This window comes from Microtus oregoni, unplaced genomic scaffold (assembly GCF_018167655.1).
Source record: "Microtus oregoni isolate MIOR12 unplaced genomic scaffold, Mior012 000024F_ref0000369, whole genome shotgun sequence".
In the NCBI taxonomy this organism is placed as follows: Eukaryota; Metazoa; Chordata; class Mammalia; order Rodentia; family Cricetidae; genus Microtus; species Microtus oregoni.
Window position 1 is genome coordinate 30,963,191 of NW_024543083.1, and position 15,506 is coordinate 30,978,696.

Genomic DNA, 15,506 nt, shown 5'->3' on the forward strand with positions numbered 1-15,506 from the left:
TAGCAACATCCCCGCCAGGAGGACATCTCTTCCTTTGTGGGAGAAAAGGCTGAGCAAATGTTTCTAAACCATGTGAATGATATGCTCTGTATGTGTGCCTGTGTCCTGCTGAAGATACAATGTATGTATTGTGTAATACCTTCACCATTGGAAGGAAATCTCACCTTTGGTAACAGGGTCTACTTTTTCTTCTCTTGTTCTTGGTATAAATTTGTATACTTTAAGGTGTATGCCACACAAATCAGAAGCTTAAGACACTAGGGATTTACTAAAATAGCCTCTCCAGGATAAACCTTGAAAAAAATTAGGCCAAATCCCTGTAGAATTATTATTACGTCTTTTGGCTTGAAGGAACGTTAGAGGTAATTTTTTTCCAGATCGTTTATTTTACAAATTAGGAAACCAAATCCCTGTGTATCGCTGGTATAGCAGGGTTCCAACTGCAGCCTCCTTCTGTCCAGGAGCCTGCTTCTCCTCTACTTTCAGGTGAATTCTACTCATCGTGCTGTGTATTTGTGTGTGGGTAAATGTGTGTATTTAGAATTTTGTAGTCATGTTATATAGCAAAATGAAGCATTTAATGTAGAAGTGATTGCGTATTATCAAGGAAATTTTTCTTTCTATTTTTTTAACACCCATATTAAGAAAACGTACTAAGGACAACAAAAAATAAACAACACTGAGTAATTTTATAGCATGCTGTCATTTTTTCTGTAATAATTTTTTTTTTCTTGAGTCTGTCCCTCTTCCCACCATTATTTTGGGTAAGAGTTAGTTGCTGGATTCCTGGGGTGCCATGAGAGAATGTGTATGTTGACAATGTGTTTGGGATGGGGACATTGCATTTAGCTCTTTAGAGAGTGAAAAGGGTCAGGGTAGGGGCCTCTGGGAGCTAGGCAACTGAGAAACCAGGGAACTAGGTTTCAATCAGGAGGCGCAGGTGGAGAGGGAGGGGTCTGCGGGCGCAGCGGCTTTCGCTGGACCCAGCGGGGTTGTCTCCGCTGGGAGGGGCCAAGCTGTCAGCGGCTGGGGCACTGGGAGCCCGAGTGCAGCTTGGACAAGTGGACTGCACGCTGCGCCGGCCTCTTCTTTCACACGTCTCTGGGGAGCTGAGGAGAAGGAGGAAGACTTTTGGATATGGGTGAGTGCAGCGCCCCCACCCCCACCTCTAAGGCTCGGTAGGGCAGGAAAAGCTGGTGTTCCTGAAAGGGAAGCTTTGTGAACCACTGATAGCGCCGATCTCTCCCATGGGTCATCCCCTCTTGCTCTGTGTGCTCCTGCCGCTGCCTTAGAGCCTGACTCTGTACTCATTCTGGGAAGGAGAGAGGGAAGAGTGAGTGCCTGCGACTTTGCTGTACCTTGCTCTGGACATTACCTGAGGGATTTTAAAAGAGAGATTAGAAATAACAAGCAGATTCCAGGAGGAACAGCATATGACAAGTTTGATGAAAGCTTGGTGGCACAAGTTGAATTGAGTCATAAGTAACGAAAACTTAGAAAACTTTCAGCTCCTAACAGGTTTGAGTAGAGGAAGACACTGAGGAAGGGCGAGATTTGGGTGTAGTTTCTAGTCCCCTGTGTGAACGGAACGCCCATTTTCACAGAGGTTGTAAAGTTGAGGCTGAATGCTTCACTTTTTCTTGGAAGAATCTTGGTAAATTAACGATGTAGTTAAAAGGACGCCCTGAGTGGCTGGGGCACCTCACGGTAGGTAGCTCTTGCGGCAGTCAGCTTCGCTCCAGTTTCTTTGGAGTAAGGCGGCGCAGATTAGCACACTCCCAGGAATGTTGTGGGGTGCGATGGAGGTGGGAGGACCGGGTGTCTGCCCTCGGGACAAAAATCCAGCATCAGAAGGTAGTGGTGTGAGAAAAGTTTTTAAACCTGTGAAGAAGTGGACCCACTATCTGAGGTCTTGGCTGTGGTTGTACGGTTTCTGCGTAAAGTGCTCGCGCAATATTGCATTTCCACTGTTACTGATTAGTGATCCACCAGCCGCAAGGGATTTACTATGCAAACGCCTGTGGACTCACTGCTTCCGGTCCAAGTCCATTAGCCGCCCCTCCCCCGCTGCTCCCTTGTCCTTTGTTGTAAGTGATTTCACCAAGAGCAAAGGAGCTCTTTGGGCTGACATGCCCCTGTAGAAATTCCTAAATTCCCACAGGCTCAATGTTAGGGGATGCTTTGACTACTAAGCAGTGGGGTTTATACATACTGGCCAACTTGAAAGAAAAGAAAACAGAAAAGACGAAGGACATTTTTGCCTATGAATGTTAGCTGTGATCAAGACATTGATAGTCTCTTCTTGCATGACCCTGCAAGAGTCTTAGAAAGACTCGTTTTTTTTTTTTTAAGTCCTTTGAATAAAAGTGTTGGGAATGATCTCCAGAATGAGGTCTAACTGGAGTATTTATTTTTTTAAGCGGAAGTAATATTTTCAGGTTATAAAAGAAAAGCAAACCGCTTCCCTGTTGATGCACAGGCTTTTAAAAGTACAGTTATACTTCTGTGTCCCTAGAAACAGTTGCATGAGAACAACACCCATGGAAATGGTCTTTCTTGAATAAAAAGCCAAATTAACTGATTTGACGTAATCTTGTCACGAGCTCTATTAAAAGCCATCAATATACTAGCGTTTATAAAGTATGACATTACTTACCTTGACCAGCTTATGCTTGAAATGATTGGCTATCAAACGTTAAGTTTTTCATTTCAAAGTTAATTATCTCTAAAGTTTGTATTTTCAAGTCATAAAGAAAACGATTGAGTCTGGATTTTACTCAGATTCTTGTGGGTAAATCACTAACCAAGTGTAGAAAGTGCTGTGGGACAAAGTTGGAGTTGGTGCCTGCAATGCTGGAATCATCTGGAGTTCAACCTTAGTTTGTAAAAGTACTGTTCCCTCAGGAATGGATTCCATGTTCCTCTTGTATTTGAGATTAACCAAAACTCATGTAAATGTCAGTTACCTCCAGGGAGACAGGACTTTAGAGGAACAAGTGAGAAACCACAGCTTAGGAAAGAACAGATAGAATAAGAAAGGCAAACAATTTGAATACAGTTGAAGAGAGAGAGAGTCTAAAGCCAAGACTGAGAATAGAAATGAAGAGAAGCAGTCTGCAGAAAAATTAAAAGAGGGAATGTGAGAAAGGAGGAAAGAAACATGCCTGGAAACCACATAGAATATACTTTGTTATTGAAGTTACAGTCCTCCTCTTCCTTTCGATTTACTTGTTAAAGAACAGAACTTCATTTCTTAATACCTTTTTATTAACTGGTGAAATGTTAGGCAGTGACTCAGAAATGGAGTCTAGATTGTTCCAGGAAGCGAGGAAACAGTACAGGAAAATGTTGGACTGTCCCAGCAGTCTGTATGTTTCTTCTTCTGATGTCACGATAGTTGAAAATAAAATGTGTGATGATCGTGCACTTTTTTGATCCTAGCACTCAGGAGGCAGAGGCAGGCAGATCTCTGAGTTTCAGGCCAGCCTGGTCTACATAGTGAGATCCAGGAGGACAGCCAGGAATACCCAGAGAAAACAAAGAAGGAAGGAAAAGAGAAGTCTAGAAAGGAAAATGGTGCTGTAGGGATGAGTGTAATAATCATTGATTGTCTGAGACCTCCTTACTCTACCACTGTGGAAGAGTGAGAGCAATGGGTTAAATAATTCATAGTTTTAACATCTATAAAGCACATGACAAATTCTCAAAAAACAAAACAGAACAAAACATCATCATCAACAACAATAACAAGTTCCTTGTAAGGTAGGGAAATAGAGTTTGGGGGGTTTATTGGGCTTTCCTTCTCCAGCAATGTCCTTGGTTTGGTTTAGAATAATTCCTTTTCACCTCAAACTTCTCTGAAGAATGGTTGAAGAAAATAGATTATATTAAAAAAAATGCAGGGCTAACTGTTTGCTAAGCATATTACTATTTTAGCTTCAAGGTTAACTTTAATTACCATTCATGCTCTCCAACTGTGGGTTTTTACAGTCCAGTAGAGAGGTAGGTCAAGGATATTTAAAATTTCTTTTCTAAGCTTTTTAGTCACTGCTCTACTTAAATATGTGTGAATGTGTAGATATATGTATACATATAATTTATATTTTGTACCATAGCAGTATTAATCTTTTTTTTCTGTTTATAAATGGTGTTATAATTTAGTATTTTGGCATCTCTTACTAACAAAGACTGTGGCCTTAAACTTGATTTGAGGGAAGATAAAGGATCTGTGAAGGGGAGGATAACCTAAGTAGATAAAGGATGATTCTAAAGCAGAAAGGATTTAAACATGCTGTGGTGAAGGAAAACATGAATCTGGGTCAATAATAGATCTTAACTTTGGAAAACAAATGCAAAGCAGCAGGAGTTTTGATTTATACGAAAAAAAAAGGGAAGTAAAGGAAAGTCTTTATTTTTTTTTTTTTTTCCCAGTAAGAATATAATGTTTTACTCCTAAGCAAGGGTGAGAAATCTGAGTATTGTGTGCAAGGCTCAAGATGACGCTTAGGACAGAACATGCAGAGTAAAAATTGTTTCCTTCCATATCCAGGTAATATAAAGCTGACAATTGTAGTCCTGTCTTTATGGGATGAACAGTCCCTTTACAATCAGTTTCCTGAAAGGGAGAACAAATAGATAATAACTCTTCTGGTAACATATTATGGTACACTGGCCAGTGTGTTTTTGGCGATTAAACATAATCCTGTGAATCTCCAAACAGTGGTTACACACAATCTCAGTTCAGTGCTCCCCGGGACTACTCTGGCTACCAGCGGGATGGATATCAGCAGAATTTCAAGCGAGGCTCTGGGCAGAGTGGACCACGGGGAGCCCCACGAGGTCGTGGAGGGCCCCCAAGACCCAACAGAGGGATGCCGCAAAAGGAAAGTCTTTATAACATTAGTGTTTAAGGAAGATACATTGACCACAGCACTTAAAGGGAAAACTGGAGGAGACGTACTGAATTATCAGAGCAGTACTGAAATGATACCTCCAGGCTAGCCCAGTGTCACTGAGTACAGAGGGAGAAAGGTAAGTGGAAGACACATCTACAAAATCATGCTACAGAATAACGAAGAAAATGAATATATTCTCTGGGGATCTGAAAGCTTCACAATGGGGAAAATGGTAAGATTTTTAATGCCATACTTAAAAGATAAACTAGATGACTTATTTTCGGGTTATCCTGGGCAACTGTTGAGTTTCCTTTTTAAAACATCAAGTAAGAGTTGATGGCTAGATATTTAAATGAAAATGATCAATAACTTCTAAACACATACTAGGAATTAATAAGGAAGAATGAGAAGTGATTCAATCATGTAAGCGTTCCCAATCTTTAGTGAAAGATACTCCAAGAGAAGGAGTTGTTTACTTGAAAGAGGGAGTTCAGGCAACACTGCTTAAGGGGCAAGAGAGAAAGGAAAAACTGTGTTTTGAAGAAAACTGTACCAGTTACCAACTATGTACTAAATGTCTTAAGATTAGAAGCTTGATATGTGATACCATAAAAGTTTACTGATAGATCAAAAACCCATACACTTTTAGAACAGAGAAGAAAAATCCGAAGAAGATATTTTTCTGCCATTCAGTTTCAAATAAAAATGGAGTTGACTAATAATATTTTAAATTGTTTAAAGATTTGGACAAGAAATAATAAGACATAGTATTTTTTTGAGTTTCTGATTTTATTTCAGGGGAAAAGCAACGTGTATAAGCAGTGATGGCACAAACAATGTTAAAAACTGGTCGCTCTTGTAAATCGTTGAAAATCTTCTATTCTCTGGCATTTGATTACGGGGACTATAAGTTTATGTAGTTCAGGCAATTATTCAATAATAATTAGAGGGAAAATGTGAATCTGACAAGTTCAAACTATCTTCTTTAAAAAATAGAGTATAATTGTATGATCCTATAGTCTAGAATCTAGATTAATAGACATTGGTGCTTATGGATCATTGAATTCCCTAGTATATTATTTTCCCTAGACAATTATAATAATCAAATGACACTGTGATCCAGATAAAGATAAATTAGTGTGATGGTGTTTCCTCCTGCAAATCAGTTATTCTCCAAACAAGTTTATTAAAACAATTCCTTGCTGGGGCCGGAGAGATGGCTCAGCTGTTAAGAGCACTGGCCTGGCTGTTCTTCCAGAGGAATCACGTTCAAGTCTCAGCACCTGTATGGCAGTTCACAGTTGTGTGAAACTCCAGTTCCAGGTGATCTGGTATCCTCATGTGACAGGCAAAACACCAATACACATAAAATGAAAATAAGTAAATTATTTAAGAACACCAGAAAACGACTCATTGCTAACTCTCAAGGTTCTATGGGTTGACTGTTAGCTGATCATTTTTTTTATACGCAGGCAGTCTTGAGTTGTCATTATAATGTCAGTTAGGTAATCAGCCATCTGAAGACTTTGTCAGCTTGGTGATCTGAGATAGCTCACACCTGGCTGACAGTTGATAGTGTCTGTTGATTGTCGGCTTATCTGTGGCTATCTATGGGCATTTTTTGGAAAGAAAATGAAAAGTTTCAAGAAATAGCATCCCCAAAATGAGCATTTTAAGATACCCAGGGGCTGACCTAGCTTCAAGGAAGTGCCCCGTGGACATGAGTTTTGTTTCATTTTCTGGACCACAAAAGTTGAAAGCAGAGGGACTCAATCATAGAGGAGATCAGGGTTATCATCTTGATATTAAGAACATGATGGCTGACGAAAGGAAAGTCAGAACTGATAGAGCCGACTAAACTATTTCATTCTGAAAATAAATGCCTCATAAATGTGCTATATCTTTAATTAGAAATGTAAAACTAACTGATCAGTTACACCAAGGTTTCACAGCAAAACACTGAGTGTGGAAATTGATGCCTGAGTGGAAATATGGTTGTTGAATCCCGAGATTCAACTCTACTCCAAATAGTGGCAATAAAATCAGCTAGTCTTTTTTATTTTCACTTAAATATGAAATTATAAGGGTATTATAAATTAATGTTTTATTTATAATTATTTAGAATAGAATTTACATCATAAGTTCAAACGCAGATAAAATAGCAGAGAAATTCACTATCCTCTTATCATAAAAATTAAATTATCATTGATGATATATTTAGGATCTTATTTTTCTAGAGTATTAATTTTTATATATACATATACTTAATTATACTTCTCTTTGAAAAGATGGACTTAAATTACCTATGTAAATTTCTATTTCATAAAACTTCATCTAAATCTTTGTGTTATTTTTAACTGGCAAAGATTGGAGCTGTAACAAAGGTTAAAAATGAAAGGTCTTTTTCCTAGACAATTGAAAAACAAAGAAAACCTATTTTAAATTAGATTTTTAGATTAAAAGACAAGGTTCATTTCAGCTTAAAAGTATAGAGATTCAAAAAATATTAGATTCCTACTGTGTCTTACCTTAATTTATTGAAATCATTTTATTAGCAACTCTTTAAAAAGAAATAGGAATCAGAGATAGACTATCTAGACTTTATATAATTTAATATTTCACATGCTTACTACTCAAAGTAAAGCAAACACATATACATCCATCTTAAGAAATCAAGGCAGTTTTATACACACACACACACACACACACACACAAACACACACACACACAAATGAGTCAAGTGATTAGCAATTGAAGGAATTTATTCTTTAGTTTGTTAAGATATCCATTTACTGCTTATTCTGTATATTTTTCTTACAGAATCTCTAATTTTATTATACTAGCAAGGAGCCTATTAAATACCAATTCCTGGGTCGGACTCCTGAGACTCATATTCAGAATACCTGGGGTCCAGACCTCTACCTATGGTTTTAAAGCTCAGTTCAATTAATTTTGAGTCAGGAACTGTGGGACTGTATTGTGTAGTAATAGGAGTGGCGGGGCTGCGTCCCCAGCACCCCGGCCGCCTGGCTAGCTTATGCCCAAAATAACAACACACAAACTGTATTCATTTAAACACTGCTTGGCCCATTCTCTTCTAGGCTAATTCTCACATATTAATTTAGCCCATTTCTAATCATCTGTGTAGCACCTCAAGGTGCGCTTACCTGGAAGATTCTAGCCTACGACCATCCTGGGTAGGAGCTTCATTGCGTGTGTCTACCCAGGATCCGGGAGCATGGTGTCTCTCTGAGTCGTCCACTTCCGCGTGGAGAGCTGTGGAGTCTGAGCTCACTTCCTCTTCCTCCCAGCGTTCTGTTCTGTTTACTCCTCCCACCTATCTTCTAACCAATGAGGGCCAAGCAGTTTCTTTTTATTTAACCAATGACCTTCCTCCATCAGTATTGAGAAATAAAATGCCCAGAATGCTTCTCTTCCTCAGCAAGCTGATTGTGCTACTCATTACAATTTAAACCATTTTCTTATATCAAGTATATTAATTCATAATCACTGCTACTTAAACATCCACTACCAAGGCCTAGATTTTGAGATATTCACATTTTCACTTTATCACTCTCTCACTGGAATATGGTTATAGCTGATGTTCCCTTTTTCTCCTGGGCAACCCAATGTGGCATTCTTCTTTCAGAGTTTGCTGAATCTCTTTCCCTAAAAATTTCTCATAACTTCCAGTCTCAAGGCTTCAGGTGTTGTTCATCATTATATGAATTTCTGGACTTTTGCACTCAGCTGTCTGGCTCTCCTTCTGTACCTCTAGTCCCTCAACATCAGTATGTTCAAAACTGACATGACCCACCAAGGCCTAGCTCACTCTCTCCATCCATTCATGCCTACTTTCTTCCTCTGGTACCTAATATAAAGAAATACTTGTAGTTAAAGGAGAGATTCTGTAAAAGAAACTTGAATGCAGTGTTCAATGCATTATTAAATGCATGCCCATTGCTAGAAGAATTTGGTCAATCTATGAGACTAAGGTGCAAACACTTGGAACTTAAGTCAACATTATATGCAATTAAAAACGGAGACAGACAGAGACCCAATTTGGAGCACCAGACAGAAATCTCAAGGTCCAAATCAGGAGCAGAAGGAGAGTGAGTACGAGCATGGAACTCAGGACCACGAGGGGTGCACCCACACACTGAGACAATGGTCATGTTCTATCGGGAACTCACCAAGGCCAGCTGGCCTGGGTCTGAAAAAACCTGGGATAAAACCGGACTCGCTGAACATAGCGGACAATGAGGACTACTGAGAACTCAAGAACAATGGCAGTGGGTTTTTGATCCTACTGCACCTACTGGCTTTGTAGGAGCCTAGGCAGTTTGGATGCTCACCTTACTAGACCTGGATGGAGGTGGGTGGTCCTTGGACTTCCCACAGGGCAGGGAACCCTGATAGCTCTATGGGCTGACAAGGGAGGGATACTTGATTGGGGGAGGGGGAGGGAAATGGGAGGAGGTGGCAGAGAAGAGACAGAAATCTTTAATAAATAAATAAACAGAAAAAAATATATCTTCTGGCTAAGTTTGTGGCACAAGCCTTTTATCCCAGCCCTGGGTAGGCAGAGGTAGGTGGGCCTCTTTAAGTCTGAGACCAGTCTGGTCTACATAGTTACATGGTTACATGGTTAAATTCTGTTTCAAAATAAACAAAATCCATCTTCTTGTCTAGGAACACCCAATGCCTGATCCCTGCATGTCTTGTTTTCGAAAAAGGTTATTTGCTTATATACAGTTTCTCTTCATTACTTGGTGCCATGTCTGGATACTGGGAGGGGAAGTGCTTTCTGGAAAGCAGGCCAAGATATCAAATTCATGTATTTTAAGGCATTTATCTAATGGTGCCTCCTACCAACATACAAAGTAACTGAAGTATAAAGCTGAGTATTTGGGGAATGTGACACATTAAGTCTTAATATTGGTAGGGTACAGAAAAGGGGGCAAAACTACTATGTAAGGCTGTCTGTCCAGAAGAGGATAGCGATATGACTGGACAATACTAGACAAAAAGCCTTGCCAAGAGATAAACAATAAAGCAAATTTGAAGGTTCTACTGAAAAAAAATATTGGAGTTTTCGTAATTCCATTAGTCAAAGAAGAAAAGCATTTGCAATAAGTCACCTACAGTGTTCAGTGCAACAAAAAGAACCCAGAAAAGTCAAATATGGCTCTTTAAGAATTTTTTATTTTATTGAAAATAGGTTTTTATTCTTGACAAAACAGCAAACCTCTAACGATGCCATTGAGTTCGTTTTCCATTGATCATCTACTGGTGGACATGAAGCCCATCCTTAGAGTTTATTTCTCCAGTGAGACTTCCTTGGAGGGAACCAAATTCTCATTTGCAAGTGGTTACCAATTGGTGCGAGCTGCAGAGTTAGGGATGGAGGCTTGCATGCATTTTTGCTTCAGCTCTAGGGCTCCATCTGGTGCAGAACTATGCAGGTCCTGTCAATGCTGCCTCAGTCTCTGTGAGTTCCTATGTGTGTGGATTCCTGTTGATTTAGTGCCTCTTGTTTCCTTGGATTTCCTTCATTCCGTCTGGTTCTTACACTTTCTGCCTACTCTTCCACAGGGTGTCCTGAGCCCTGAAGGGAGGGATTTGATGGAGACCTCTCACTAGGGCTGAGTTCCAGGGCCTCTCACTCTCGCCATATTGTCTGTCTATGGGTCCTTTTTTGCTCCCATCTGCTGAAGGAGGAAGCTTCTCTGATGGTGGCTGAGCAAGGCACTGATCTATGAGTACAGCAGAATGTCATTAGGACTCGTTTTATTGATACATTCTTTTGGTAAAACTGAAATAGTTGGTGTTTTCTAGTCTCAGGTTCTTGATCATCTAAGCAGTGTCTGTTATGGATTGCATCCTCTGATTCCATCCCTCTCTCAACCATCCATAACTAACTATCTAACCTGTTTCCCTTTTCTGGAGAGATCTATTGGTCAACTGTAGTCCCTTACTCTATACCTAACCTTTGTGTTTCTGTGAGTTATAGGTTGGTTATCATTGATTTAGCAGCTAATATCAATAACTAAGCTATTGTATGCCACACTTGTCTTTCTGGGGCTAAATTACAACACTCAGAATGATTATTGTTTTTTTTTTACAGTTCCACCTATTTACCTGTAAATATCATTTTTAACTGCTGAATAATATTTCCTCGTGGAAATGTGCTACATTTTCATCATCCATTCTTCTGTTGGGGAACATGAAGTGTTTTTCCAATATCTGTCTGCTATGAATACAGCAGAGATGGACATGATTGAGCAAGTGTCTCTGGGTTAAGATAAAGCATCTCCTGTGGATTTTTAAAATTTTCACAATCCAAATGAAATTAAAGTCTCTTAATAAAAGGATAAAGGGTGATGTTTTCTCTTATAGATAAGATTTTAAGAATTAGGAAAGAGAGGGAGAGATGAGGGGGAGGATGAGAAATGGAGAAAAAGAGAAGATGAAGGAAGGAAAAGAGGAGAGGAATAGTCCATGAAGGGAAAGAGCTAGGGAAGGAGAGGAGGGAAGAAAAGACTATGAAGAGAAGATCCATGGTTAAGGGAAAACAAAACAGATAGGAAAGACAATTAGAGGATGCTGGATGTGTGGCTCAGTGTGTAGAACACTTTCTTAGTATGAGCAAGGTGCTGGTGTATTCACAGAATGACAAATCAAATGAATTGTGAGGATAATAATTGATAATAATAATAATAGCAATAGAAATAACAATATAATAATAGAAAATGATCTATAAGAGGAGTATGGGATGTTAGTGTTAGTGAAACAAGACGACAGAACTCTTAAGCAATTTACTGAGGAATAATATAATAACCTTACTTTGCATTGTTTACATCTAGACTTGTTTGCTTGTTGTTTGTTTTTAAGACAATAGTTCACTATGGAATTGCTAGAACTCACTGTGTATACTATTAAGCTGGCCGTAAGCTCACAGAGATCAACCTCCCTCTGCCTCCCAAGTGCTGATATTAGAAGTGTGTGCCACCATGCCATGTTCTCTAAATCTAGTTTTGAAAGTAAAAATAAATTACTTATAAATTTCTGTGTGGTTTCCATTCTGGCTCTTCAGTGATATGGGATTCCTCCTATATATGCTATGAATATGTTTTATTGCCATTGGTTAATAAGGAAACTGCTTTAAGCCAAAGGCTTAATGGAATGAGGACTTTTTAAAAAATAAATTATTTTTTTTCCTAGGCCAATCACAGATTCCTCTTCCTCCCTATTCTCCTCCAAGTCCTGCTCTCCTAGCAACACCACCCTAACCCCACAGCAACCCAATCCATTCCTTCTTTCTTTTCAAGAAATGGCAAGCCTCCCAAGTGTATGAGCCAGCCATGGCATATTAAATTTTAGTAAGACTAGGCACCTACTTTCCTATTAAGTAGGGCCAAATCAACCCAGTGTGAGGAATAAGGTCCTAAAAGCAAGAAACAGTCAGAGACTGCCTCTGCTCCCTCTGTTAGGAGTGCCACAAGAAGACCAAGTTACAATTGTAACATATGTGCAGAGGGTCTAGGTCAATTTCGTGCAAGTTTTGTGGTTGGCAATTGAGTCTCTGTGTGCTCTGTGAAGGCTGTTAGTTGATTCTGTGGGTTTTATTGTGGTGCCTATGACTCCTGTCTCTCACAATTCTTCCTTTCCTCTTTAAAAAGGTCCCCTGAGATCTATCTAATGTTTGACTATGGGTCTCTGCATCTGTATCCATCAGTTGCTGGGTAAAGACTCTCTGACCATCTGAGGATTTTTTTAAATGAGCTAATAACACCCATTTTAATGACTGTATTATATTTATTATTCTTACATTTTTATTAAGAGGTAACATGCATTGATTATCAAGAATAAATAGAAATTACATAACCTGAAATTATGCTAGTAAGTACATTAAAAGAGATTAAATGTATCATGGATAAATCCTTGCCAGGGAAACATCAGGAGGTAATCATTCTTATCTCCTAACTCTGATAATGTTGATCTATGCTACTGAGTCTCATGGCTGTAAATTCAGGACTTAGATTAAGAAGCCTATAGATTCCCAATCGTCTTTGAACCAAGACAAAAAAAAAAAAAAAAAAAAAAAAAAAGAAAGAAAACTAGGATAGAAGACCCACATCAGAGGAAGCTTCTTTTATAGTCCACAAATCTTTGATTGTTAGAAATTTCTGTGTGGTTTCCATCCTGGCCCTCTAATGATGTGGGATTCCCCTTTGTAAGTTATAAATATGTTTTTTTTTTATTGAGAAAAGGAAAAAATAAAGTTTCCCCCTCCTCCCATTCCCCTCCCCCTCCTCCCACCCTTCTCCTCCTCCCCACACTCCACTCCCCCTCCCTCTCCAGTCCAAAGAGCAGTCAGGGTTCCCTGCCCTGTGGAAAGTCCAAGGTCCTCTCCCCTCTGTCCATGTCTAGGAAGGTGAACATCCAACCCAGTTAGTTCCTTGGGCAGATGAGGATAGGGAACCTGAAACGACCCTATCCTATAGCAATACTGACGAATATCTTGCATATCACCATAGAACCTTCATCTGGTGATGGATGGAGATATTAATATGTTTTATTGCCATCGGTTAATAAAGAAACTGCTTTTGGCCAATGGCTTAAGAGAATATAGATAGACTGGAAGAGATATATATAGAGAGAGTAGGCAGAGTCAGAGAAAAGCCACGTAGCCGCCACCACAAGAGACAGAGTCCACACTGGGCAATACGTTACAGGTAGGCCACAACTATGTGGCGATACAAAGATTAATAGAATTGGATTAATTTAAGATATAAGAGCTAGCTATAAATATAAATAAGCTAATAGGTCAAGCAGTGTTTTAATTAAAACAGTTTCTGTTTGTTTATTTTGGGTCTGGGTGGCTGGGAATGAGCAAGCAGTCTCTGTCTAGACTCTAATGGCCAGCAGTCCTAAGGCTTCAGAACAAGATTTTTCATTTTTCTTTTATGCCTCCTTAGATTTTCTTTATCCATATTAAGTGAGGATTAAAACAAAAACAGAACTTGAAAATAGCAAAATACTAAACACACATTCCCAGGCATTAACAGAGGCATCAATAGTTTTATTTTCTCAGTGCTTACTTTAGTTCATTATTAATTTTTGTATAGTAAGAATATCTTATTGTATATTGATATGTGACATAGTAAGTTGGTGTTTTTACTTTTAATAAAAAATTGTTTTTATTCTTTGTGTGTATGTATGGTGTATGTGCCTACAGGGTACACATAGCAAGGTGTGCATGTGGAGGGCAGAATATGACTTTGTGGTATTGGTACTCTCCTTTCGTCTTTCTGTGTGGTTTCTGGCTATCATCATCATATTCATTTTATCAGACTCACATAGCATCTTTACCTGGGGAACGATTTTGCTGGCCTGGTTGATATTTTAATGTGTAAATTTTATTTATTTTAACACCCTAAGCTTTGGAAAAAACATTGCCATTTATGTGTGGGGGCTTTGAACATTTCATTTTCTTTAATTAATATATATATATATATTATATATATATACCTTAAAATAACATATAACACAAACAAGATAGTACCGCTCCTCCTATGGCAATTATGATGGCACAGGGATCATTTTGCCATCCTGGAAATAATGTTTTAGCCACTGATAATGTTCTCTGCTTTTAACATCATAACGTGGTAAAATTCTCAGGTCTAGGTCCTCAGCAAAGATATCATTTTGTTATTATTTAAATATCAAAGTCAAGAGAAAAGAACACTATCAGATAAACTAAAGATCATTGCTGACCTACATTTTTGGGTATAATATTTTGCATTTGGTCTTCCTTTTACTAAAGAAAAGCCTAAATTCAAAAGGGTTCAGTTAAGTTTTGGAGTTAAGCTTTCTTTCTTTTTGTTATTTATTTTTATTTTATGTGCATAGGTGTTTTGCTACTGGTGTCAGGTCCTTAGGAGCTGGAGTTACGGACAGTTCTGAGCTGCCCTATGGGTGCTGGGAATTGAACCCTGGTCCTCTGGAAGAGCAGAACAACCTGCTCACTTTGGTTGGTAATAGAATGACAGAATGAGAATAAGAGTATGAATAATTTAAATTTAGGAAGCCCTTTTATTTACTGAGATTAAAGAAATAACTTGCACACAGGGAACCATGCGATTATTCTGCAGATTAGCTGCAGATACACAGATTAGTATAATAGCTTATTTAGAACGCTGGCCAGGAGTGGAAGGAGAGCTCTAGAGATTATGGTCATACCAGGTTTTATAAAAGAGTACCTTGAAGAGAAATGGGGTAGCTTGTGACTTTGTCAGGAAGTCGGCCAGTAGGGATGTGGGAACAGCTGATGAAGAACTGCAAAACAGCCTCGGGTGTGGAGTAGGCATGCTCCAGGACACATCTGCATTTGCTTTCACTCCAGGTTTTCCTCAAAGGGTATTAACTTTTCTCTACTAAATTTCCCATCCTCTGGAAAGGTATGTGGGACCACACCTAGCCAGAATTTTATAAACAAAGTAAAATGTGCCCTGGGAGTGAGCCAGGCAAGGGGTTAACTAAACAGCAGTGTCTTACCCTTCCTGTTCCCTCGCCCTATCACTCCAAATCTAAGCCTTCCCTCATCTT

The 15,506-nt window shown here is 39.0% G+C and overlaps 1 protein-coding gene across 1 annotated transcript in view; it reads left to right on the top strand.

The window, feature by feature from the left end:
* Window positions 1-1,029: 1,029 nt before the first annotated feature.
* Gpm6a (glycoprotein M6A) overlaps window positions 1,030-15,506 on the top strand; it is a 231,469-nt gene continuing 216,992 nt past the window's right edge. Inside the window, exon 1 of the mRNA XM_041673811.1 lies at window positions 1,030-1,141. Coding sequence (XP_041529745.1) covers window positions 1,138-1,141 — 4 coding nt within the window. The 5' untranslated portion in view covers window positions 1,030-1,137. The remainder of the gene's footprint in view (window positions 1,142-15,506) is intronic.